The sequence below is a fragment of the Oncorhynchus mykiss genome, chromosome 31 (assembly GCF_013265735.2).
Source record: "Oncorhynchus mykiss isolate Arlee chromosome 31, USDA_OmykA_1.1, whole genome shotgun sequence".
NCBI lineage: Eukaryota > Metazoa > Chordata > Actinopteri > Salmoniformes > Salmonidae > Oncorhynchus > Oncorhynchus mykiss.
In genome coordinates, this window is record NC_050571.1 from 40,373,490 (window position 1) to 40,400,563 (window position 27,074).

General features: G+C 43.0%; 1 protein-coding gene across 3 annotated transcripts in view; it reads left to right on the forward strand.

The window, feature by feature from the left end:
• Positions 1-27,074, forward strand: part of LOC110505154 (GPI ethanolamine phosphate transferase 2) — a 127,032-nt gene that overhangs the window by 61,956 nt on the left and 38,002 nt on the right. For all 3 annotated transcript variants that reach the window (XM_021584178.2, XM_021584179.2, XM_036970026.1), the window contains exons 8-10: positions 1,576-1,851; positions 16,583-17,019; positions 23,426-23,617. In XM_021584178.2, the coding sequence (XP_021439853.2) occupies positions 1,576-1,851; positions 16,583-17,019; positions 23,426-23,617 (905 nt within the window). The remainder of the gene's footprint in view (positions 1-1,575; positions 1,852-16,582; positions 17,020-23,425; positions 23,618-27,074) is intronic.

Below are 27,074 nucleotides of genomic sequence, written 5' to 3' on the forward strand. Positions count from 1 at the left end.
ATGGGATACCAGTACCTATTTGATGTGCAGGGGTACAGGGTAATGGATTTAGATATGTACATAACTATAAATAAAGTGACTAGGCAACAGGATAGATGATAAACAGTAGCAGCGGCGTATGTGAAAATAGGTCCCAAAAAAGTGCAAAAAGGGCTCCGTAACAATACAACTTTCCAACTTTCCTGGGCTTGTACGACAAAAATCTTCCATGTGAACAATATTGGATGAGGCAATTCCCATGCGTTCCCTTCGAAACAAATGAACAGAGACAAATATGCTGCGCTCTCATGCTGACTGTTGCAGTCGCACCTTACGTTCATTTCAATATGTTTCATCTTGGAGATGAGGCTTTAATATGCAAACAGGCAATTTGCCGGTAAAAGCGGAAAACAATAATCATAAGAAAATCACGGAACGTGTTGGCATTTGCTCACTTAAGTTATTTGTGTAAGGGTTTGACTTAACGTTGGACCGTTTTGGATCATTGGTGGAGCTGTGAGATGTTTTTTTAGGACTTGTTTTTGTAGAATATACTGTATGTTGTAACGTCTCTGGGTTTAGAAGATTGCCTCCTTTTAGAATTTGCTCAGCAACAGTCAATACTGTACGCACAATAAATAAGATATGAACGACAAAGATAGAAATGCTTTGCATTTATTCCAGTTTGTACTCAAATTTCAGTTCAGTTTCCATTGAGTTCACTGGGTTTGTTGTCATGCTCGCACTTTAAGACCGTTTCCCTACAAGTTCTTTCTTTCTTTTCAGAAATAAAACTGCTAATTGAAGCACGACATAGAACGCTCTGCATAGACTCCCCAGCGAGTATTATTGGGAGCAGTTGGGAAAGTTGACTAAAAAATATCCCAAACTCTGAATAGAAACTAAGAAGTGTCCCTCGAGAGGCTGAACTGACTGCCTTCTATCAGGAAGAAAGAAGCAGAGAGAGAGAGAGAAAAGAGGCTGTTTCCAAAATGAAAAAGTTGGACACGTCAGCAGTTTGTCCCAGTCGATACTCAAGGACAAGGCAACTAGTCTACTCTCCACTGCACGGTCCCTGATAGATTTTGTCCGTAGAGAGAAAGGGAAGAGGAAGGGATTTACGTAGCAAAGGACCTGGAACTCTTGTCTCTTGTGTTCCATGTACTTGTTTACTTTGAAAAGAAAGAGCTTCCATATTTTCTTCCAAGATGGCACAATGAAAGGTTCCAGGTGAAAGACTTCAGTCAAGCCAAAATGCAAATATAGGGAAGCACACAAATTATGCTTTTGCTTTGACTCAATCCAAGCCACATCGACCACAGATTGACAAATGTCTGCACTCTGTTCACACATTGACTCCAGTGTTACCTCGTAGTTTGCCCATCTATCCAGCCATCTCTCTCTATCTTCTGTTTCCTTTACTGTATGACTCATTGACCTCATGCGACAGTTGCAAAGACTTGTAGCTATAAAGGTGAGCTTGGTCTGTCCAGTGTTTTTGCATTATGTATGTGCATATTTGCACACCCTTGTGAGTCTGTTTTTGCTTACATCCATGACTGGACTGAGTGTGTGCGTTCCTCTTTCTCTCTCCAGCTCCTTCTCCTCCTGCTGCTGGCCATGCCCGAGGCACTGAGCGGTGCGTCAGAGGTGGATCTCCCTGTGTCCTCGGCTCTGCTTTCGCTGCCCTTCTACCTATTGTGCCTGCTCCTCTTCTCCGTGCACATGCTGGTGTGCACGTCGGCCGAGAGCGCCTGCTACTTCTGCAGCCTCTCCTGGGGCCTGGTGTTCGGGGCAGTGGCCCTCTCCTCTGCCCTGCTCTGCATTCTGGTATCCATGGCAGCCAGGAAGGGAGCAAAGCCCCCTGGTAAGGTGAGTACATTGTCCGAGAGCCATCTCCAATGAGACATTAGTAGCTCTTTTGTCTTCTAAAGACTGGTCAAATGTTACGCTCAACCTAATGGTCGTTTTCAGACCACTTTTGAGGTCTGAAGACATTTGACACTGACCTTGGAGAGAACTATCACTTGAAGAATTAGGCTAGTGCATTTTCTTCTCTGATCCTCCCTGACCACAGTAGCCTATTCCCTTTCATCGACATTATACAGACCTGCTCAAATTTGTTGGTACACTTACAGCTCATTGAAATAATGCTTCATTCCTCCTGAAAAGTGATGAAATTGAAACCTATTTTATCATGTATACTTGCATGCCTTTGGTATGTCATAGAATAAAGCAAAGAAGCTGTGAAAAGAGATGAATTATTGCTTATTCTACAAAGATATTCTAAAATGGCCTGGACACACATGTTGGTACCCCTTAGAAAAGATAATAAATGATTTGATTATAGTGATATTTCAAACTAATTTAATTAGTATCACACATGTCTCCAATCTTGTAATCAGTCATTCAGCCTATTTAAATGGAGAAAAGTAATCACTGTGCTGTTTGGTATCATTGTGTACACCACACTGAACATGGACCAGAGTAAAGTAGTCAGTGTGCTGTTTGGTATCATTGTGGTCACCACACTGAACATGGACCAGAGTAAAGTAATCACTGTGCTGTTTGGTATCATTGTGGTCACCACACTGAACATGGACCAGAGTAAAGTAGTCACTGTGCTGTTTGGTATCATTGTGGTCACCACACTGAACATGGACCAGAGTAAAGTAGTCACTGTGCTGTTTGGTATCATTGTGGTCACCACACTGAACATGGACCAGAGTAAAGTAGTCACTGTGCTGTTTGGTATCATTGTGTGCACCACACTGAACATGGACCAGAGTAAAGTAGTCACTGTGCTGTTTGGTATCATTGTGGTCACCACACTGAACATGGACCAGAGTAAAGTAGTCACTGTGCTGTTTGGTATCATTGTGGTCACCACACTGAACATGGACCAGAGTAAAGTAGTCACTGTGCTGTTTGGTATCATTGTGGTCACCACACTGAACATGGACCAGAGTAAAGTAGTCACTGCTGTTTGGTATCATTGTGGTCACCACACTGAACATGGACCAGAGTAAAGTAGTCACTGTGCTGTTTGGTATCATTGTGGTCACCACACTGAACATGGACCAGAGTAAAGTAGTCACTGTGCTGTTTGGTATCATTGTGGTCACCACACTGAACATGGACCAGAGTAAAGTAGTCACTGTGCTGTTTGGTATCATTGTGGTCACCACACTGAACATGGACCAGAGTAAAGTAGTCACTGCTGTTTGGTATCATTGTGGTCACCACACTGAACATGGACCAGAGTAAAGTAGTCACTGTGCTGTTTGGTATCATTGTGTGCACCACACTGAACATGGACCAGAGTAAAGTAGTCAGTGTGCTGTTTGGTATCATTGTGGTAACCACACTGAACACGGACCAGAGAAAGCAAAGGAGAGATTTGTCTGAGGAGATCAGAAAGAAAATAATAGACAAGCATGGTAAAGGTTAAAGGCTACAAGACCATCTCCAAGCAACTTGATGTTCATGTGACAACAGTTGCAAATATTATTAAGAAGTTTAAGGTCCATGGAACTGTAGCCAACCTCCCTGGGCACGGCTGCAAGAGGAAAATCGACCCCAGATTGAACAGATAAAGAACCAAGGATAACTGCCAAAGAGATACAAGCTGAACTCCAAGGTGAAGGGCATCCTGACTGGTTGCATCACTGGCTGGTATGACAACTGCTCGGCCTCCGACCGCAAGGCACTACAGAGGGTTAGTGCGTACGGCCCAGTACATCACTGGGGCCAAGCTTTCTGACATCCAGGACTTCTATACCAGGCGTGTCAGAGGAAGGCCCTAAATATTGTCAAAGACTCCAGCCACCCAAGTCATAGACTGTTCTCTCTGCTACCGCACGGCAAGAGGCTTCTAAACAGACTTCAACCCCTAAGCCATAAGACTCCTGAACTTCTAGTCAAATGGCTGCCCAGACTATTTGCAGTGCCCCCCTCACCCCCTCTTTACACCACTACTACTCTCTGATGTCATCTATGCATAGTTACTTTAATAACTCTACCTACATGTACATGCTACCTCAAATAACCGGTGGCCCCCCCGTACATTGACTCTGTATCGGTACCCCCCCCCCCCCCCTCGCTATTGTTATTTCACTGCTGCGCTTTAATTACGTGTTACTTTTATCTCTTATTCTTATCTGTATTTTTTTTAAACTGCATTATTGGTTAAAAAAGTAACACTGTAAAAAAGCATTTCACTGTAAGTTCTTCTACACCTGTTGTATTCGGCGCATGTGACTGATAACATTTGATTTGATGTCAGTTTCTGATCACACCATCCGTCGCTTTTTTGAGCGAAAGTGAGCTGCAAGGCAGAAGACGCAGGAGGACTCCACTTTTGAAAGAAAAACATTTTAAAAAGCCAGCCTGGAATTTGCTAAAATGCATATTGACAAAGACACAATCCTTCTGGGAGAATGTCCTTTGGGCAGATGAGTCAAAACTGGAGCTTTTTGGCAAGTCACATCAGCGCTACATTCACAGACGAAGAAATGAAGCTTTCAAAGAAAAGAACACCATACCTACAGTGAAACATGGAGGAGGCTCGGTTCTGTTTTGGGGTTGCTTTGCTGCGACTGGCACAGGGTGCCTCGAATCTGTCCATGACACAATGAAATCTCAAGACTGTCAAGGCATTCTGGAGCGAAACGTACTGCCCGGTGTCAGAAAGCTCTGTCTCAGTCGCAGGTCATGTGTCCTCCAACAGGATAATGACCCAAAACACTCAGCTAAAAGCAACCAAGAATGGATAAGAACAAAACATTGGACTACTCCGAAGTGGCCTTCTATGAGTCCTGATCTGAATCCTATTGAAAATCTATGGAAAGAGCTGGAACTTGCAGTCTGGAGAATGCACCCGTCAAACCTGAGACAGCTGGAGCAGTTTGCTCAGGAAGAGTGGGCCAAAGTACCTGTTAATAGCTGCAGAAGTCTCATTGAGACCTATGGAAAAAGTTTGATTGCAGTGATTGCATCTAAAGGTTGTGCAACAAAATATTAAGTTACGGGTCCCACCATTTTTGTCCATGCCATTTTCATTTGTTTTATTATTTACAATATTATGTTGAATATATAATCAAAAGCAAAGTCTGATTTCTATTAAATATGGAATAAACAATGGTGGATGCCAATTACTTTAGTCAGTTTCAAGTTATTTCAGAGAAAATTGTGCGTTCTTAATTTTTTGTGGAGGGGTACCAACACATTTGAGCACGTCTGTATATATTGAGCAGACCGGTTAAATAATTGCATTGCATGTTAATCAAAAATACACCGTTTGAGACAAAAGGTCTTCGAAATTATGCTGTCCTTTCTTTGTAATTACCTATTTCTGTCCCTGCAAGTCATACGATTAAAACCATAAGACCAAATATGTTTGCATTGATTTCAAAATGGCACCTCAAGCATGCAACATAAAGAGAGGTGAATAATTCAAATGAATTACCCTTTCCAGAAAAAGTTTTAAAGACTAACTGTTTCTTTCTACTTCTAAGTCACCAGTGTCATTTAGCTTTCTTAATTATGTTTGAAAAAGTGGCCTCCTCTCTCTCTCTTCTGGCAACTAACAGAAAGTGCTGACACAGAGGAGAAGAACGTAGAGAAAGACAGAGAGAGATATACAGTGCATTCGGAAAGTATTCAGACCCTTTGATTTTTTTCCCCCACAATTTATTACGTTACATCATTATTTTAAAATTGACAAAAAAATAAATAATTCACAGTACCCTATAATTTTGAAGCAAAAACAGGTTTTAAGACATTTTTGCAAATGTATTAAACATTAAAAATGGAAATACCATCAGACCCTTTACTCAGCACTTTGTTGAAAAACCTTTCGCAGCGATTACAACCACGAGTCATCTTGGGTATGACGCTACAAGCTCAGCACGCCTGTATTTGGAGGAGTTTCTCAGATTGTTCTCTGCAGATCCTCTCAAACTCTTGTCAGGTTGAATGGGGAGGGTCGCTGCACAGCTATTTTCAGGTCTATCCAGAGATGTTCGATCGGGTTCGGACTCTGGCTGGGCCACGCAAGAACATTCAGAGAGGGTTGTTGTCCTGTTGGAAGGTGAACCGTCGCCCCAGTCTGAGGCCGTGAGTGCTCTGGAGCAGGTTTTCATCAAGGATCACTCTGTACTTTGCTCCGTTCATCTTTCCCCCGATCCTGACTAGTTTCCCAGTCCCTGCCGCCGAAAAACATCCCCACAGTATGATGCTGCCACCACCATGCTTCACAGTAGGGAGGGTGCCAGGTTTCATCCAGATGTAAAGCTTGGCATTCAGGCCAAATAATTCAATCTTGGTTTCATCAGACCAAAGAATCTTGTTTCTCATGGTCTGAGAGTCCTTTAGGTGCCTTTTGACAAACTCCAAGCAGGCTGTCGTGTGCCTTTTAGAGTGGCTTCCGTCTGGCCACTCTACCATAATGGCCTTATTGGTAGAGTGCTGCAGAGATGGTTGTCCTTCTGGAAGGTTCTCCCATCTTCACAGAGGAACTCTGGAGCTCTGTCAGAGTGACCATCTGGTTATTGGTCACCTCCCTGACCAGGGCCCTTCTCCCCCAATTGCTCAGTTTGGCCAGGCGGCCAGCTCCAGGAAGAGACTTGGTTGTTCCAAAGTTCTTCCATTTAAGAATAATGGACACCTGTGTTGTAATAACCAAAAAAGTTCAACAAATAAAAATAGATTTGAGATTCTTCAAGGTAGCCACCCTTTGCCTTGATGACAGTTTTGCACACTCTTGGCATTCTCTCAACCAGCTTCATGAGGTAATCCAAACCTTTGACACACCTGCTCGCTTAGTGCGACTATCATTTGTTTTTCGGCAGGGCAAAGACCCAAAACACACCTCCAGGCTGTGTAAAGGCTTTTTGACCAAGAAGGAAGTGATGGAGTGCTGCATCAGATGACCTGGCCTCCATAATCACCTGACCTCAAACCAATTGAGATGGTTTGGAATGAGTTGGACCACAGAGTGAAGGAAAAGCAGCTCAGTGCTCAGCATATGTGAGAACTTCTTCAAGACTGTTGCAAAAGCATTCCTCATGAAGCTGGTTGAGAGAATGCCAAGGGTGTTAAAATATTTTTTATTTGTTTACACTTTTTTGCTTACTACATAATTCCATATGTGTTATGTCATAGTTTTGATGTCTTCACTATTATTCTACCTTGTCGAAAATAGTAAAAAAAAATAAAGAAAAACCCTTGAATGAGTAGGTGTGTCCAAACGTTTGACTGGTACTGTATACATTGTAATAGCTGTACACTGTAAAGTCCATTATTCATCTGAAGAGTATGAAGTAGGCTGTTGGATAAGGTTTGAATCCTAAGAAACCTGCCTACACATAGTTTGAAGTACAATACCATTATAGCTACTTTAGTAGGTCAAAGCGTAGTAGGCCAAAGCTGTGTGCTGGAAAACCTTGGTAGAGCATGGATGGAATAGGCATTGTGGTGCTCATGTGAATTTCCTGTCTTTTTTGGCTTCAGACCATGCATACTTCTCACTTAAAACATTTTTTTTTCATGTTTTTTTACACAACATTATTATACCACATTATAATACAGCATAACACAGCAATAAAATGTAGTTAAAAGTAAACAGTAATCACAAATGTCAACAGAGATAATGTATTTGTTAGTATTTATTTAATATTAACAGCTGATTTTCCAGAGGGAAGCAAAAAAACAGAAACTCACTTAAGCCAATTTGGAGTAAACTGGGGGAGAACAATGTCCTGATTTCTCCTAAGACAATTGAGCAATCTACATTACCTAGAAACAAAAGTGAATTATCACTAAATATAGCATTTACAACCAAATGTACATTCGTCAGTCAGATATAGTCAACTTTGTAAATACAATTCAGGGATGGCCACAATTGCTCTTGAGAAGCTGCAGTTTTATGTAGGCTTTTTTTTGTGTTCAATCCCAGTTCTAGCACACCCGATTCTACTATTCATGGTCGTGATGAACAGCTGAGGTCTTGATGAACAGCCGAGTAGTAGAATCAGGTGTGGTAGCACTGGACTTGAAAAAAAAAAAAAACACTTATAGCCCTGTGGATCGTCAAGAACAATTTTGACAACTCCAGATACAAACAATGCTGAGAAACCCCTGTAAAATACAAGTACCAAACGCTCTCGACGATATACATATTTACAAATCTGCTCTAAATCCTTTAACTACAAATGTTCAACTCCAATAAAAGAGCACACATTCCCTTATTTATATTTGACAGTATAAATATGAAAACAGATGGGATATGCACAGATTTGGAACAGAACATACATTTTAAGTATTGATAGTGTGCGAATGACCATGTGTGCATTGGAATTGGCATAAGTCGTTTGTCTGCTCCACATGGGCCAGCTTGCATTTATTTCTCTGTGACAAGCGCTTGCCCACAATCCACTACTCTGCCATAAAGCACTGTGTCCTTGGGAAGTACCGTAGAGATGGCGTGCATCTCAATCAATGAGGGCAACAACCTGTTCCTTTAGAATCTGAAAGCTGGTCTCTCCTCCATTCTAGCAAGACACACGCAATATTACACACCACCACACTCACTGCCACTTGCCTGCCACTCCACGGACCCAAAGGCTCTTTTAAGAGCCACCTAATTAATGCAAATAAGTGTGTGTGGGAGGGGTCAAAATGTATCCTCTGGGAGACAAACCCACAGTCTTCAGATCCACAGGCGGTAACTCTAAACGTTAACCCTACGAACCCTGTTCTTAAAACATTGATTTTGACAGACCTTTTAAATGGACAGATTGGAAGCGTTCATTCCGAAATGATTTTGCTCATTCACTCAGTACTGATTGAACATTTATTTAGCTTTCTTGGTTAAAATACAATAGTCTAAAACTGTTGATTTGTTGAAAACAGACAAATTTTATTACGTAGCTGACCAAGTTAGCAAACGTGTCATTTTCCTTTGACTGCGCACAGCATGGCGTACAATTTAAGTTAGCGACATTTGTGGGTTTTCGAGCATGAACTGCTCTTTTCAGGTCCTGCCACAACATCTTAATCGGGTTTAGGTCTGGACTTTGACTAGGCCATTCCAGAACTGTAAGTGTGTTGCTTTTGAGTCTTTATGGTGTAGAATTGCTTGTGTGTGTTGGATCATTGTCTTGCTGCATGACCCAGCTACGCTTCAGCTCACAGATGGATGGCCTGACTTGTTCCTTCAATGAGGGAAAGTCATCCAGGTCCTGAGGCAGCAAAGCATCCCCTTACCATCACACTACCACCACCATGCTTGAACGTTTGTGTGAGGTTCTTACTGTGGAATGCAGTGTTTGGTTTTTGCCAGACATAACAGTTGATGTCTTCTGAAAAAAGGATTAGCAGGCAATGATTTACATTGGCTCGTTTGATGTTCCAGGACAACTTTTAGACATGGTGCCAATGGCGGGAAACACTGCATCGCTTCCAATTATTGACCGGATGTGTCTGTGATGAACTGAAGTGAGGTCCCGCCACTGGATGCACCATGACAGGTTTACTTTGGCTCTATGTCTGTGTCAGCATGCCTTCAGAAACCGAAGGGGGAGAGGAGGGAGCCTTGTGGGGTTCCTTTTGTGTGACAAACCAAGACGGTCTGGCAAAAAAAAGTGGAGTTATAATGGCTATGTCCTGAATGGCACCCTACTCCCTATTTAGTGCCCAATGGGCCCTGGGGATAGGGTGCCATTAGGTAAGCAGGAAAACACTTGGGTGACAAACTTCCCTGTTGATGCTAAACGCACGTTACGACCAGACGAGATCTCCAGCAGTGTGCCAGTCTGCTGTTGGATTAGCATATACAGTTAGGTCCAACATTATTGGCACCCATGGTAAAGATTAGCAAAAAAGACTGTATAAAATAAAGAGTTTAAATATTGAGCTATATTGTATGCTAAAAAATCTTGGGAAATTATATTAGTTTTTACTAATACAATTGCTCAGAGAAAGAGATTTTGTTTCACAAGTAAATATTTTTACTCAAAAAGATATGGGTCAAAATTATTGGCACCCTTGTTTCAACACCTTTCAATATCTCACCTTGCGAGGATAACAGCACTGAGTCTTTTTCTAAAACTTTTTATGAGATTGGAGAACACTTTGGGAGAGATCTTAGGCATTCCTCCTTACAGAATCTTTCCAGATCCTTGATATCTTTCGTCTCCGCTTATGGACTGACTCCTTCAATTCAAACCACACTTTTCAAGTGCGGCGACTTTCACCATTGACCTTAACAATGGTCCCAGGACCAGTAGAAGCGAAATAGCCAATAACATCCAAGATCCTCCTCCATATTTACAATAGGTATGGGATTCTTTTTGCATTTGCATCTTTCTTTAGATGCCAAACCCACCGCTTGTGTGCAAAAGAGATATCTTTTCATGTCATCCAACAAAGGCCTGCCGTTTGCTAAACAGCATTGGCAACTGGATCAGAACCGGTGCTATGGTTAGATGACATGAATCTAGAGCTATTGGCCGTGCACACCATTGGTGGGTTTGGTGTTGAAAGAAAGATGCAAATGCAGAAGAGATATAAAAAACACAGGTGCCAATAATGTTTATTCCTATTAAAGGACCTGCTATTGGAGGACCAAAAAAAAGCCGATACCGATTAATCAGCTGATTTTTATATATATATATATTTGTAAAAATGACAATTACAACAATACTGAATGAACAATTTTATTTTAACTTAATATAATACATAAATAAAATCAAATTAGTCTCAAATAAATAATGAAACGTGTTCAATTTGATTTTGTTTAAATAATACAAAAACACAGTGTTGGAGAAGAAAGTAAAAGTGCAATATGTGACCTGTAAAAAAGCTAACATTCAAGTTCCTTGCTCAGAACATGAGAACATGTGAAAGCTGGTGGTTCCTTTTAAGTCTTCAATATTTCCAGTTAAGAAGTTTTAGGTTGTAGTTATTATAGGACTATTTCTCTCTATATCATTTGTATTTCATATACTTTTGACTATTGGATGTGCTTATAGGTACTATAGTATTGCCAGCCTCATCTCGGGAGTTGATAGGCTTGAAGTCATAAACAGTGCTGTGCTTCAAGCATTGTGAAGAGCTGCTGGCAAACGCAGGAAAGTGCTATTTGAATGAATGCTTACGAGCCTGCTGCTGCCTACCGCTCAGTCATACTGCTCTATCAAATATCAAATCATAGAATTAATTATAATATAATAAACACACAGAAACACAAGCCTTATGTCATTAATATGGTCAAATCCGGAAACTATAATTTCGAAAACAAAACGATTATTCTTTCAGTTATATACGGAACCGTTCCATATTTTATCAAGTCTAAAGTCTAAATATTGCTGTTACATTGCACAACCTTCAATGTTATGTCATAATTATGTAATATTCTGGCAAATTCATTATGGTCTTTGTTAGGAAGAAATGGTCTTCACACAGTTCGCAACGAGGCAGGCGGCCCAGACTGCTGCATATACCCTGACGCGAATGCGCTTTTGTTAAATCATCACCCGTTTGGCAAAGTAGGCTATGATTCGATGATGAATTAACAGGCACCTCATTGATTATATGCAACACAGGACAAGCTAGTTAAACTAGTAATATCATCAACCATGTGTAGTTAACTAGTGATTATGTTAAGATTGATAGTTTTTTTTATAAGATAAGTTTAATGCTAGCTAGCACCTTACCTTGGCTCCTTGCTGCACTCGAGTAACAGGTGGTCAGCCTGCCATGCAGTCTCCTTGTGGATTGCAAGATAATCGGCCATAATCGGCATCCAAAAATGGCGATTACTGAATGTTATGAAAACTTGAAATCGTCCCTAATTAATCAGCAATCCCGGTTGACCTCTACTATCAATAATTGTATTTATTTTCTTATCAACGGAACATGAAATACGGTAATATGCTTTTCTTCCCGGAGTCATGTCTGAACAAGGACATGGATAATATACAGTTAGCTGGGTTTTCTATGCATCGAAAGGACGGCAGTGTCTGGTAACATCGTGGGGGTGTTGTGTGTCTCTTTGTTAACAACAGCTGGTGCGCGATCTCTAATATTAAGGAAGTCTCAGCTTATTTCGAGATTTTCTAACTCGCCTGAGATGGATTACCTCATGATAAGCTGTAGACTATTATTTACCAAGAGTTTTATACCATATTTTTCCATAGCGGTCTATTTACCACCACAAAACTATGCTGGCACTAAGGATGCACTCAAGGGCTCCCGGGTGGCGCAGTGGTTAAGGGCGCTGTACTGCAGCGCCAGCTGTGCCATCAGAGTCCCTGGGTTCGCGCCCAGGGGTTCGTGCCCGGCCGCGACCGGGAGGTCCGTGGGGTGACGCACAATTGGCCTAGCGTCGTCCGGGTTAGGGAGGGATTGGTCGGTAGGGATCTCCTTGTCTCATCGCACACCAGTGACTCCTGTGGCGGGACGGGCGCAGTGCGCGCTAGCCAAGGTGCACGGTGTAGTCTCCGACACATTGGTGCGGCTGGCTTCCGGGTTGGATGAGCACTGTGTTAAGAAGCAGTACGGCTGGTTGGGTTGTGTATCGGAGGACGCATGACCTTCGTCAACCTTCGTCTCTCCCGAGCCCGTACAGTAGCTACTACAACAATTGGATACCCCGAAATTGGGGGAGAAAAAAGGGGTAAAATTTAAAAAATAATAATAATTTAAAAAAGGAATGCACTCAACGAGCTCTACAAGACAAACAAGAAAATACTCATCCATAGGCGACACTCCTGTGATTTTAATGCAGAAAAACTGGAATCTGTTTAACCTCATTTCTACCAACATGTCACCTGTGCAAAAAAAACAAAAAAACTCTAGATCACCTTTATTCCAAACACAGAGACAAAGCTCTCCCTCGGCTTTCATTTAGCAAATCTGACCAGAACTCTACTTTCCTGATACCTGCTTACAAGCAGAAACTCAAACAGGAAGTGGTCCGATGAAGCAGATGCTAAGCTACAGTACTGTTTTGCTAGCACAGACTGGAATATGTTCCGGGATTCATCCGATGGCATTGAGCGGTTTACCACGTCAGTCACTGGCTTCATTAATACAGTGCCTTGCGAAAGTATTCGGCCCCCTTGAACTTTGCGACCTTTTGCCACATTTCAGGCTTCAAGAATGAAGATATAAAACTGTATTTTTTTGTGAAGAATCAACAACAAGTGGGACACAATCATGAAGTGGAACGACATTTATTGGATATTTCAAACTTTTTTAACAAATCAAAAACTGAAAAATTGGGCGTGCAAAATTATTCAGCCCCCTTAAGTTAATACTTTGTAGCGCCACCTTTTGCTGCGATTACAGCTGTAAGTCGCTTGGGGTATGTCTCTATCAGTTTTGCACATCGAGAGACTGACATTTTTTCCCATTCCTCCTTGCAAAACAGCTCGAGCTCAGTGAGGTTGGATGGAGAGCATTTGTGAACAGCAGTTTTCAGTTCTTTCCACAGATTCTCGATTGGATTCAGGTCTGGACTTTGACTTGGCCATTCTAACACCTGGATATGTTTATTTTTTAACCATTCCATTGTAGATTTTGCTTTATGTTTTGGATCATTGTCTTGTTGGAAGACAAATCTCCGTACCAGTCTCAGGTCTTTTGCAGACTCCATCAGGTTTTCTTCCAGAATGGTCCTGTATTTGGCTCCATCCATCTTCCCATCAATTTTAACCATCTTCCCTGTCCCTGCTGAAGAAAAGCAGGCCCAAACCATGATGCTGCCGCCACCATGTTTGACAGTGGGGATGGTGTGTTCAGGGTGATGAGCTGTGTTGCTTTTACGCCAAACATAACGTTTTGCATTGTTGCCAAAAAGTTCAATTTTGGTTTCATCTGACCAGAGCACCTTCTTCCACATGTTTGGTGTGTCTCCCAGGTGGTTTGTGGCAAACTTTAAACGACACTTTTTATGGATATCTTTAAGAAATGGCTTTATTCTTGCCACTCTTCCATAAAGGCCAGATTTGTGCAATATACGACTGATTGTTGTCCTATGGACAGAGTCTCCCACCTCAGCTGTAGATCTCTGCAGTTCATCCATAGTGATCATGGGCCTCTTGGCTGCATATCTGATCAGTCTTCTCCTTGTATGAGCTGAAAGTTTAGAGGGACGGCCAGGTCTTGGTAGATTTGCAGTGGTCTGATACTCCTTCCATTTCAATATTATCGCTTGCACAGTGCTCCTTGGGATGTTTAAAGCTTGGGAAATCTTTTTGTATCCAAATCCGGCTTTAAACTTCTTCACAACAGTATCTCGACCATATCCGCAGCAGGTCTCCAAGGTGAACAGCCTCTGGCATGTTAGATCCTCACTGAACTTCTGGAGAGAGTTTGCTGCACTGAAAGTAAAGGGGCTGAATAATTTTGCACGCCCAATTTTTCAGTTTTTGGTTTGTTAAAAAAGTTTGAAATATCCAATAAATGTGGTTCCACTTCATGATTGTGTCCCACTTGTTGTTGATTCTTCACAAAAAAATACAGTTTTATATCTTTATGTTTGAAGCCTGAAATGTGGCAAAAGGTCGCAAAGTTCAAGGGGGCCGAATACTTTCGCAAGGCACTGTAAGTACAGCCTGTAATAACTACATGTTTCAAGCAAACCACCATAGTCCATGTGCCCAAGAACAACAAGGTAACCTGTCTAAATGACTACCGCCCCGTAGCACTCACATCTATCTGTAGCCATCAAATGCTTTGAAAGGCTGGTCATGGCTCACATCAACACCATCATCCCAGAAACACTGGACACCCTCCAATTCGCATACCGCCCCCTAACAGATCCACCGACGACACCATCTCTTTTGCACTCCACACTGCCCTTTCCCACCTGGATAAAAAAGGAACACACGTGAGAATGCTGTTCATTGACGACAGCTCAACATTCAACACCACAGTGCCCTCTAAGCTCATCGCTAAGCTAAGGACACTGGGACTGCTACTCTGTTTATTATCTATCCTGATTGTCTAGTCACTTTACCCTTACCTACACGTACATATTACCTCAACTACCAACACTGCTGTTACTCTGTTTATTATCTATCCCGATTGGTCACTTTTACTTCTACCTACACGTACATATTACCTCAACTACCAACACTGCTGCTACTCTGTTTATTATCTATCCTTTTTGCCCAGTCACTTTACCCATACCTACACGTACATACTGTATTACCTCAATTACTTCAACTACCTGGTACCCCTGCACATTGACTCGGTACTTGTAAACCTTATATATAGCCTCGTTATTGTTATTTTATTGTGTTACTATTACCTTTTATGTACTTAGGAAGTATTTGTCTTTGTAACTCTGCATTGTTGGGAATGGGCTTGTTAGTAAGTCTACACCTGTTGTATTTGTCGCATGTAACCAATAAAATGTGATTTGATTCTAATGTTGTTCCTGACTGTATATAGCCACGATTTGACACTCATTTTTGTTAGCCATAAGCAGACAGTACATTAAATCCCGGCCAACCCCAACAAATCTGATAAATTGGCAGATGTGAGACCATTCCAGGCAAATGCTGTTGCGATTCAAGTACCCTCCGTCCCTCAGCTCAGGGACCTTGAAGCAACAGAGGGAGAGAGGGATGATGAAGAAAGGAGAGATGAACAAAGAAAGGGTGTTTCCCCCCCCCCCCCTGACTTTGGTTTACACAAACAGAGTTCTGCTTACGCATTCCGTTTTCCCCTCTGCTGAGCTTTTGGCATGGTGCGCCCCACCCGCCGATGCGTGAGCGGCACTTGGCGAGGACAAGCCCCTCTCTGTTACAGTGTTACCGTGACACGCTACCGGGGGGGGGGGTCCTGTGTTTATGGAAAGCGATCACTTCACCTTCTTTTGTTTGTGTAATAATTTATTTCATGATGTTTCCTTTACTCGTACCATTTTGAGGGAGTGTGAGGGAAGGAAAATGAATACTACAATACAGACAATAGATTTCAATAGTCAGTCAATAGATTTGCGTGGCCCTGAAGCACGTTACACACACTCTGTCCCTGTGTGTTTTAGCTGCTGTCCCCAATGACAGTGCGTTAACTTAGTGGGATCAGAGTAGTCCACTTACTCACTCTGTCAGGCTCCCCCTGAGTACTGAGTCAACAACAAGCCCCAGTTCACAGGACCAGGGGTAGTACTTTACAACTCAGTGTGGGGCGAAAACACACAGACACACAAACACACGCATGGTCCTAGAATAGAAATAGACTCTCTCTTTGTTGTTGTTGTTGTTCTGCTTTCTAACAGCTTAGGTCAGGATCTTGGGAACGCCATCAAAAAGCCTTCTCTTTCTAGGTTGGGGCATCTGTGCTCCCTGATATGTTATTGTGTTAAAATGACTTCAACTAGAACGTATTGGCCGTGATTTTAATTGCAGCCTTTATCTTGATCGTTTTGGTAAGTTTAGGTTACTCTGTATTAATTGTATTGCTTTGATGTGAAGTCAACTCTATGCTGTGGTTTGGCCAATGTGTTTATGTGTAATTAGTTGTTTATATTCCAGTAGCGCCCTGTGAGCCTAATATGACATCTTCTCTTTGTCTCCTTCTCCCCTAGTCTCCATCCCGTGCCAGCGGCAGTGGGTGGTCGCTGTCAGAACTTGACATTCTGCTCCTGGCTGGCACAGCTGGCCACACCCTTAGCCTGTCGGCCAGCAGCTTCGTGGAGGAGGAGCACCAGGTCTGGTACTTCCTGCTCAACACCCTCTGTCTGGTCGTCTTCCAGGACGTCTGTCGCAAGTACTTCCGGGAGCGCAGTGCCAACATTGGCGTCATAGGGTGTTCGGAGGACGAAGACTGCCTCCCTCCTTCCAAAGAGGGGGATGCGGTCGCCTCACCGTTGACTGATTTGGGGGTGACGGGCGCAGATTCAGAGAGGTGGCTGGCCCTGGCCACACCGCTGCTTACCCTGGCGTGTTGCCGTCTGCTGCGCTCGCTCAACCAGACCGGGGTGCAGTGGGTTCATCTGCCTGACCTGGGACACTGGCTCAACAGGTGGGTGTGCTGAGGTTTGAATAGACTGGAATACTTGCTTTTTATTGTTGTGCTGTGTGTTACTTCACACAGGATAAATGTTGGCATAAGTGGAGTGCCATACACTACCATATAGTGGTAGTTGAATATATTACATTTTCTTAATTTGAAGCGGCCTTTAGGAAAATATCAGCGTTTTTGTTAGCTTGCTTTTTGCCAGTTCAGATTCACTATTTGATACATAGACCAATTCATTAAAGCAACATTTTGCATAATTCTGCTTTGTGAAGGCCATCGGCAGTGCTTTCATGGAGAAGCGGTAGAACAAGTCTACTGCTTGAGTATAACAGTTCCTCCATCTTTTATTCATACCCCTATCATACACTCAGATCTGGGCCCGGTTTCCAGCCTTCAATGGCTTTCACGACGCACCGTCACTGAAGTGCAACTCTACTTCTGAGTAAAAATCTGTCGTTCTGCCCCTGAGCAAGACAGTTAACCCACTGTTCCCCGGGGCACCGAAGACGTGGATGTTGATTATGACTGCCCTCCCACCACACCTCTCTGATTCAGAGGGGTTGGATTAAATGCAGAAGACACATTTCAGTTGATGCCGTTCAGTTGGACAACTGACTAGGTATTCCCCTTTCCATTCACACAACACAGGAGTGCCTTATTAGCTTGTGAAGGAACCATGTAGGGAATTACAGTTCTAGAGGGCCGACTCACAGGCAGTACTAAGGCTGTCTTCCCAGTCAGTTATGACTATGTTGTATGAAAGGAATACATATAGCTCATGGTAATACTGTTCCATAGGTCTCAACCCGCATGGTCTCAAGTCTTAGCCTGTCCAAGAGACTTCAGTTCCTTCAGTTCATGTTTCCAACATGATTTTCCCTCCTTCCTGTTAGAGTTATGGTAGTACAAAAAGTACAACAACTACCGCTATGACCTCTGCAGAGTCATCAAATGAGCAAAATGACAATGTAAATTACGCAGGCTCTGCCGCTCGCCGCATGTGGCAGGGGCTACGGTCCATTGCGGAATACAAAGGAAGATCCAACCGTGATCTGCCCAAATGATGCCTCTCTACTCGACCAACTCAATGCATTTTATGCCAGCTTTGAAAACAGCAACGTCGTGCCAGGTGGGATGGCCATCACCGACCCAGAGGATTGGGTGATCTCGCTCTCCGAGGCCGCCGTGAGAAACATCTTTAATCGGGTCAACACCTGCAAGGACGCGCGACCGACAGTAATCCAGGGAGCAGTCTCAGAGCATGGGCAGAACAGCTGGCAGGCATATTAGGGCACTTTTCAACCTCACCTTGTCCCAGTCTATAATCCACACATGTTTTAAGAAGACCACTATCATTCCTGTCCCCAAGAACTCTAAAGCTTCATGCCACAATGACTACCGCCCTGTAGCACTTACATCTGTAATCATGAAGTGCTCTGAGAGGCTGGTTATGGCAACACATTAGCTCCATCATCCCAGACACCCTAAACCCACTCGTTTGCATACTGCCCCAACAGGTCCATAGATGACACAAACTGAATTGCTTTCCACACTACCCTCACCCACTTAGATAAGAGGAATACCTATGTGAAATTGCTGTTCATTGACTACAGCTCAGCATTCAACACCATTGTCCTCTCCAAGCTCGTCACCAAGCTTGGTGCTCTGAACACCTCCCTCTGCAACTGGATCCTGGACTTCCTCCGCCACACTATCCCTCAACACAGGGGCCCCACAGGGGTGTGTGCTTAGTCCCTTCCTCTATTCCTTGTTCACCCACAACTGCGTAGCCACGCACGACTCCAGGACCATCATCAAGTTTGCTGACGACATGACGGTGGTAGGCCTGATCACTGGCGAAGATGAGTCAGCCTACAGGGAGGATGTCAGTGACCTGGCAGTGTGGTGCTAGAACAACAAACTCTCCCTCAATGTCAGTAAGACCAAGGAGCTGATCATGAACGATCAACGATGGGGCTGCAGTGGAGCAGGTCGAGATCTTCAAGTTCCTCAGTGTCCAAATCACTGAAGACTTAAAATGATCCAAACACAAGCGCACGGTCGTCAACATGGCGCGACAGCCCCGCTTCCCTCTCGGGAGGTTGGAAAAGTTTGGCATGGGCCCTCAAATCCTCAAAAAGTAAATGTCTGGTGTGGCAATAGCACCGCCCTCGATCACATGGCTCTACAGAGGGTGGTGCGGACAGCCCAGGACATCACTGGGGCACATCTTCTTGCCATCCAGTACATCTACACTGAACGAAAATATAAACGCAACATGTAAAGTGTTGGTCCCATGTTTCATGAGTTGAAATACAAAACTCCATACGCACAATAATCGTATTTCTCTTCAGTTGTGTGCACAAATGTGTTGACATCCCTGTTAGTGAGCATTTCTCCTTTGCCAAGATAATTCATCCACCTGACAGCTGTGGCATATCCAGAAGCTAATTAAACAGTATGATCATTACACAGGTGCACCTTGTGCTTGGGACAACAAAATGGCACTTTATAATTTGCAGTTCTGTCACATAACACAGTGCCACAGATGTTTCAAGTTTTAAGAGAGTGTGCAATTGGCATGCTGACTGCAGGAATGTCCACTAGAGCTGTGTCCAGAGAATTTAATGCTGATTCTCTACCATAAGCCACATCCAACGTGGTTTTAGAGATTTTGGCACTACATACAACCGGCCTTACAACCACAGACCACTTGTAACCACACCAGCTCAGGATCCCCACATCCGGCTTCTTCACCTGCGGGATTGTCTGAAGGGGCTGAGAGGAGTATTTCTGTCTGTAATAAAGCCCTTTTGTGGGAAAAACAAATTCTGATTGTCTGGGCCTGGCTCCCCAGTGGGTGGGCCTATGCCCTCTAAGGCCCATGGTTGCACCCCTGCCCTGTCATGTGAAATCCATAGATTAGGGTCTAATAAAAAAAAAAATCTATTGACTGATTTCTTTATATTATTTCAAATCTTTGAAATTGTTGCGTACATTTTTTTGTTCAGTATATATCAGGCAGTGTGGTCGGAAGGCCCAGAGAAATTATTAATGACTGCAACCACCCAAGCAATAGACTATTCTCTCTGCTTCCGCACAGGAATCGGTACCGGTGCATAAGTATGGCACCAACAGGCTCTTGAACAGCTTCTATCCCCAAGCAATAAGACTGATAAATAGCTAACAAAATAGCTGACACGGACGATCTGAGTAAACCTTGTATCTTTATTGACCTTTTATTGTTATTTTTGCACTTTCTCTATGCACACTCACTGGGCCCTACACACACACTCACGCACACACACACACACACACACACACACACACACACACACACACACACACACACACACACACACACACACACACCCCACCCACCCACCATCATCTGCTCACTCACACATAATATGCACATACATTTATACTGCATCTACACACACGCACAGCCACTCACATACAACCTGCTGCTGCTCTGTTTATCTTATATCCTGTTGCCTAGTCACCTTACCCCTATACATATCTACCTCTATCACTCCAGTATCCCTGCACATTGTAAATATGGTATTGGAACTGACCCTGTATATAGTATGCTTACTTACTTATTGTGTTCTTCTTATTTCTGTTTTTTCATAGTATTATATTGTCATTGGTTATTGCATTGTTGGATTTTGAGCTAGCAAGAAAGGCATTTCACTCTACTTGTCCATGTGACATTGAAATTTGAAGCTTTCATATGCTGGTTTTCCAATCTAGTCCTTCACCTGGTTTGCTTAGCTGCACCGTCCTCACTCCCTCACAAATCGGGTCAACGTGCTACATTGTCTGCCCATGTATTGTGTACATAGTCATTATTCGTCCTTGGAGAGCTCCCTCAAGGCTGCAGAACTGCCACACAGACAGATGGCTAGTCCGGGCTTGTCTCCCAGTCTAAACCAGGGCCCATTCCACCCCATTAGATATGTGCTCTGGCCAGCACAGTGAATCAAGACTCAGTTAGTTGCTTGGTTGGATGCGAGTTAAAGAAAAATGCGCAAAAAAATGCAGTTTTTTTTCCCCCCACAGGATTATGTGACTTGGACATAAACACCCAGGGAAAGTTCATTTGAAGTATATGGTCAGGCCCGGAATGACTCTTCACATAATATAATTGAATGATTTGCTCCTTTAGAAATGTTGCAGCATCATAACAGTTAGAGCACTCAGAGGTTAAGTCTTAAAAAGATACGACCAGTGAAGTTCCCCACAGGCCAGAAAACTTGCAATATGTCATTTTTCTTACCAAACTTCTTTGTAGCGTTGCCTAGGCAAAGTAGACTCTACAATATATGGACAAATGTGAAATCCAATCTACCACAGGGCTCCTATTCATTTTAGCAGACTCAACATGGCGTATAAAGACTTTTCCTAAGGAAGGCATGAAGTGCTCAGACATGACATGCTCATGACAAGTCTTGACCGTATTATAATGCATTGCCCGCATGGCCTCTTAACTAAATTGTCACCATGTTTCAATAAAACGTTGACATCCAATAGTCTGACTTCAAAGTGAGTGAGATTCTGAACATACAGAAAACTTGGTGACCCTACGGTACTATACCTTGGCAAAGGATTTAGGCTAATGAATGAAATAAGATGCATTGTATAGACCAAGAGAAAGTGCATTGAGTGTTATCCGTTAGAGCCTGTTGTCTGTTAACTTACCGTATCTACAGCACCATAATGGTGGCTAGTTTCCTCACAGCAAGGATATAAATAAAAATGGAGTCACTCCCGTAGGAGCTAATGAATCATATCTTTGGCTGTCTCTGCAGGTAGCATTAGTCTGTTCCTGTCCATTGTGTGTTAAAAGCCTCTCTCTGACTTCCCTGTAATTCTTACATTTTACATTTACATTTGAGTCATTTAGCAGACGCTTTTATCCACAGTTAGTGCGTTCATCTTAAGATAGCTCTTTGAAGAGGTAGGGTTTAAGATACTCGTTGAAAAGGTTGGGTTTTAGATGTTTTCGGGAAGATGGGCAGGGTCTCTGCTGTCCTAGCTTCAGAGGGATTTTAGGGCCAAGATAACAAACCCTAATTGCCTCCGAATCAGAGCCGGAATAAGATTGTTATCCGTGAAGCATCGCACACTCGGATTCTCAGAGAGATGTACAAAAAACGTTCCAGTCTGGCAGAAAGTTTGAGGAACCGTCAGTGAACCCGCTGTTCTCATTGTTGAACCCGAGGTTTTTCTGTTCCATTAGCATTCTCGCGGTGACACATGTAACAAGACGAATGCCTTGCGCTGGGGGGCACCAGGGTCAGCCTATTGTGGAATTAGAATTTCCTTCTCGCCGTCATTAGCTGGCCTTTACCCTGTCTGGCGCTGCCCCTTTTCCCATATTCCCCCTGTTCTATGCGGAGTGGGTACACTGGGTAATGAGCTCGGGCATCGTTCCTCCTTCATGTTCCCCCAAGGTGTCCGCCTGTTCCCCTTCCCTGACCCAACCCCCTGCCCCGATTCCAGGGCCATGCTGTTCCTCTGGCGTAGCTGGGCTGCATCTAAAAAGTTAACGTGGTCTCCTCTTCCTTGTCTCCTCTCTTTCAACTGCAGTGTTATGAATGCAAAAGAAGGGTACGTGTAAAAAATTTTTTTTTTTAAATTAGATGCTTACTGGGAAGTTGCTATCACCAGTCCAGTCCTTTCTCATCAGAGTAGATGATGTGGAGGAAAGGAGACAAAGAAGGAAGGTCCTTTCGAGCTATTGTACCGCACACCCTCTTACTCTATTGCTTGCCTGAGATTTTCCCATATTTTTCCCCATTCTCAACTCATTTAGGATTAATTGCCCTGTCCCTACTAACATTGAATGGGTGTGTTTAGACAAGAAAATGTAGCCGAAACAGCTTTACATCCGCTGCTGTAGCCAACATCATTACAGACCTTTCCCCTTAGAATACTATGGTGATTTGATTTGAAAATCGCCATGTTTTGCCCTTGAGTGACTTCTATTAGAGTACTTGTGAGAAATGGACTTGCAGATGTGTAATCTTTCGCATTACTGTAATGAAGGTGTACATCTTGAGCCAAGGAGTTTCTCTAATTTCCACTATCCCTTCCTATGTAGAGAACAGTGGGACCTGAGTACAGTGAATGTGCTATTCTTAGTTTAGTACCCCCCTTCTATTTTTCAATGTATGACTGAGGTGTGAGTCCAAGGAAACAACCTCCTATGGAAAGTTAAGGGCAACATTTTACCAATGCAAAATGCCTCTGAGCTCTGCAACAAATAGCTTAATGCTTTCAATATTACAGCCCTAAACTGTAATATTGCTGCACTAAACTGCCACATTGTTCAAAAACGAATTACTCTGTAATTAGTGAAGTTTTACAGTGGTTTTAATGTTCATCTGTTCTCTCTCTACAGCTCAGAACACAAGACGGTGCTGTCCTTGTTGGCCGCCATGTCATTGGCTCTTATCTACTTCCTGGTCCAGCGGCGATGTTCCTTGGTCTCCAAGATTGCCCTGGCCCTCGGCCTTCTGGGTGTCTACAGCTACCGGGCGGCTGTGGGCAACGTTGTGTTACCATGGCAACATTCCAGTGGAAACATGTCCAAGTAAGTTTTCGCCGACTATTATGTGGCAAGTGATTACTCTTTCCCAATCGCCCTTTAATGCAATTGCGGTTTTGCATCAAATCTGAAGAAATGCTGTATTGCATTTGTGTTTGTTGAGCCTTTTGATAGGTGATCACATCACACTAGTTAATGAACGCATTTGTCATGAGCCAAAACGGGTCACCGAAAATTGTGTATTATGTCATCCATTTTGTATGATATGTTTCGTCCTGACCTCCAATTTGTTTTTGTTTTTACGAATTCCAATTCGTAAAAACAATCACCTACTTGCCTGCCTGCCTTACAGCCCGTCTTCAGCCCCACTGCAAGAACACAATGAGTACGCAGGTGCTACTGCCCAGTTATCCTGCCCCACTGCCCAGTTATCCTGCCCTATAATTGACAACGCCACCATGCAAAGTCGCCCAGTCATTAATCACCACCGGAAGTTGTTTACGCTTGCGCCGTGGCAACCTCCTGGCATTCCCATTAAATTGAGTCCACAACAGCAACGGCCCCAGCTCAATCACTCACAGCCAGGCTAATCTGGTAGCATGAGACCCCTTCATCCTTTGTGCCTCATCACACTGGCCCACATTGCTGAAAGAGGGTCTTCCACACTGACTCGCTATGATAGTTCAGGCTGCATCTTTTTGTGTGTGCTTCGTAAGGCAGTTGGGCTTGACTGACAGCAAAAAAAAATTGGCAAATTGAGATTTCATTTTTTTTTTATGAGGTAACAATTCTTGGTATAGCTCTCTATGCAGTAGTCTTCTCTCCCAATAATAACTTAATCATCCTTCTCCTGTCCTTACCTTTAAAATCATACAGAATACCCTGTGACATTTTCTGGTATTTGCTGTAAGGAGCTGGTAGGTAGGGATTGAGTGCCCACATTTATTCCTCCCTCTATTTCTCCCTCCTTTCTTCTATTATTTCATCTGTTTCACGTGAGGAAATGCTCAATCAAATGCCTCCAAAAGAGCATTGTAGAGTCAACAGAAAATGGAGGGAAAAGGGGCCTTGGAATTTATGGGTCTCCTGCTGTCTCGCGTTTTGCTGTCGTGGCGCCTGTCCTCGGCCTGATGAGTGGCCATGATTGATATGGCCCTGCAGACGCTGTCGAGTCATACCCCCCTACCAGATGGGGTCATCAATCAGACCGTTTTTGTCATTTTGAAAAAGCGGAATTGTCATGTACCTCCGGCATAAGGAAAGCCATTCTGGGAAGTAATGTAGTTTAAGAGGCACTTTGAATCATCAAGCTTTTTTGTAATAGTCACAACTTATTTATTTTTTTATCACTTGTGATTTTGCTGTTGTTCACACTGCTTGTTGTTCATTTTTTGTTTTCCCATGTAGTTTTATATTGTATAACATTTTACCTCACATCATTATAGCGTCGATAGGCCAGTATTAAAACTAGTCTGTGTATGTTGTACCACATTTTAACATTTACATTTGAGTTATTTATCCGACGCTCGTACCCAGAGCCCTTTGTAACTAGTGCGTATATCTTAAGATAGCTAGGTGAGACAACTACATATCACAGTCGTAGTAAATTCATTTTTCCTCAAGAATGTAGATATCAGCAAAGTCAGTGCTAGTAGGAAAATACCGGTGCACGTTCCCACACATCGACTAAGGTGAGAAAGCCATGCTACTCATTCTCACTAGTTCAGCTAATCCTAAATGTAATCAAAATTGTTGTTTTTTTGGGGGGCTACGTCAGGTGTCACGGAACACATATGATTGGCTCTCAATGTGAACGTAATTTGTGGCATACAGTATTGAATGTCTTTGGGGGGTGGAGTACTCCAGTCTTTGTGACCAGCCTTTATCTGCCCCACTGATATGACCCATCCTCTTGTTAAATGACAACGTGGAATCATATCTCAGCCCAGTGCAGTTAATGTGAATTACAGGAGTGGCTTAAGGGCCGGCGTTGCCTCTGTGATGAAATACATCTCCCAGCAACCCTGGGAGGCTTCTGTGTTATCTGAACACACCTGAGTTGCTGTGAAGGGCATGGAAGCGTTTGTGTTACAGCACCATACTGAATAGAGTAGTACTATAATACTTTATATATTATATCAGAAATGTGTAGTTTGAGGTTCTACTCCCAACTCCCCCAGATAACACACAAACATAGGGTGTTCCCGAGTTTCAATACCCCTGTGTTTTGGGGTGGATGTTGCACCTGGGATCTGAAACAAAACAACTCCTCAGATTCTACTTTTTTTAGAGAAATAGTGTAGTCAAAATCTGTATTGTAGTCAAAGCGACATCGTATTTTCTTCAGCAGCCACTGCAAGACAAGTATGTACTGTCAAATGTTACTCATGATAAGATATGGGACTGGAGAAAAAAGTCCCTTAAAAATGAAGTGAGGCACCAGAGTTGACACAATGCTGGCAAAAATGTAGAGGATACTTACGTTGTTCCAAATATCATTATTGCGTAGTTACGTTACTAGTCCCTGAGATGCCATAGCAATGCAAATGTTCTCCCGAACATCACTTAGCTCCCAGCTGTAATTCATTTCCATTGTTCTGGGGATTTTGTTTGATATCCCATCTTTTATAATCCCCTTCCTGTGAGGAAAGGTAAAGATTGAGCGATACTTAAGCAATGTCATGTTTCTCATTATCCTAGAGAAACCACCTTGTGCTCAGAGGGTGGCTGAGTAGCTATAAACGTTTCAACGATCTATCAAGGTTATTGTTTGGACCTTTTAAGTATAGGGACACTTGCTTCGAAGCCGAAGAGTTACCACTAACTCTACTCCAGAGCACATAGAACTGACACACCACGTCAATCGAGGTGTCAAAAATGGCTGAAATATCTTCAAAGTTCTGTTGCGTGTTCTGTCAAAGCACAGCTTGTACTAGAAAATAACTACACATAGTATCTCAATTGATTCCTGCAGTGCTTTACACCTGCCCCAAAACAGTCCCTTTATTTATTGTCCTTTTTTAAATGTTAGTTGTGCTGACACTTCATTTGGGAACATTTATGCATGCAGATCCCTCATGAAGATGCATATTAATTCTGACTCTCATTGGAATCTCTGAGTACACACACGCATGCACATTGCACATTACACACACAAAAATACACCCATGCGGGGATTTCAGGTGTCATGGATGAGGGGTTCAAAGTAAGGCTCAGTCTCTCTGTCATCAAAGACATGCCTGGATAAGAATGAAGCTCTCATTGTTCATACACACATTTAGCCTATAGCTGAAGTGATCTCCTGTTCTAAGTCTCCCTCTGTCACAATCATATAATTAGTTCCGAATGTTCACGTTATATACAGTGCCTTCAGAAAGTATTTCACATCTTTAAATGGATTACATTGAGATGTTGTGTCACTGATCTACACACAATACCCCGTACCCCATAATGTCAAAGTGGATTTTTAAATTCAATTAAATTAATGAAAAATGAAAATGTC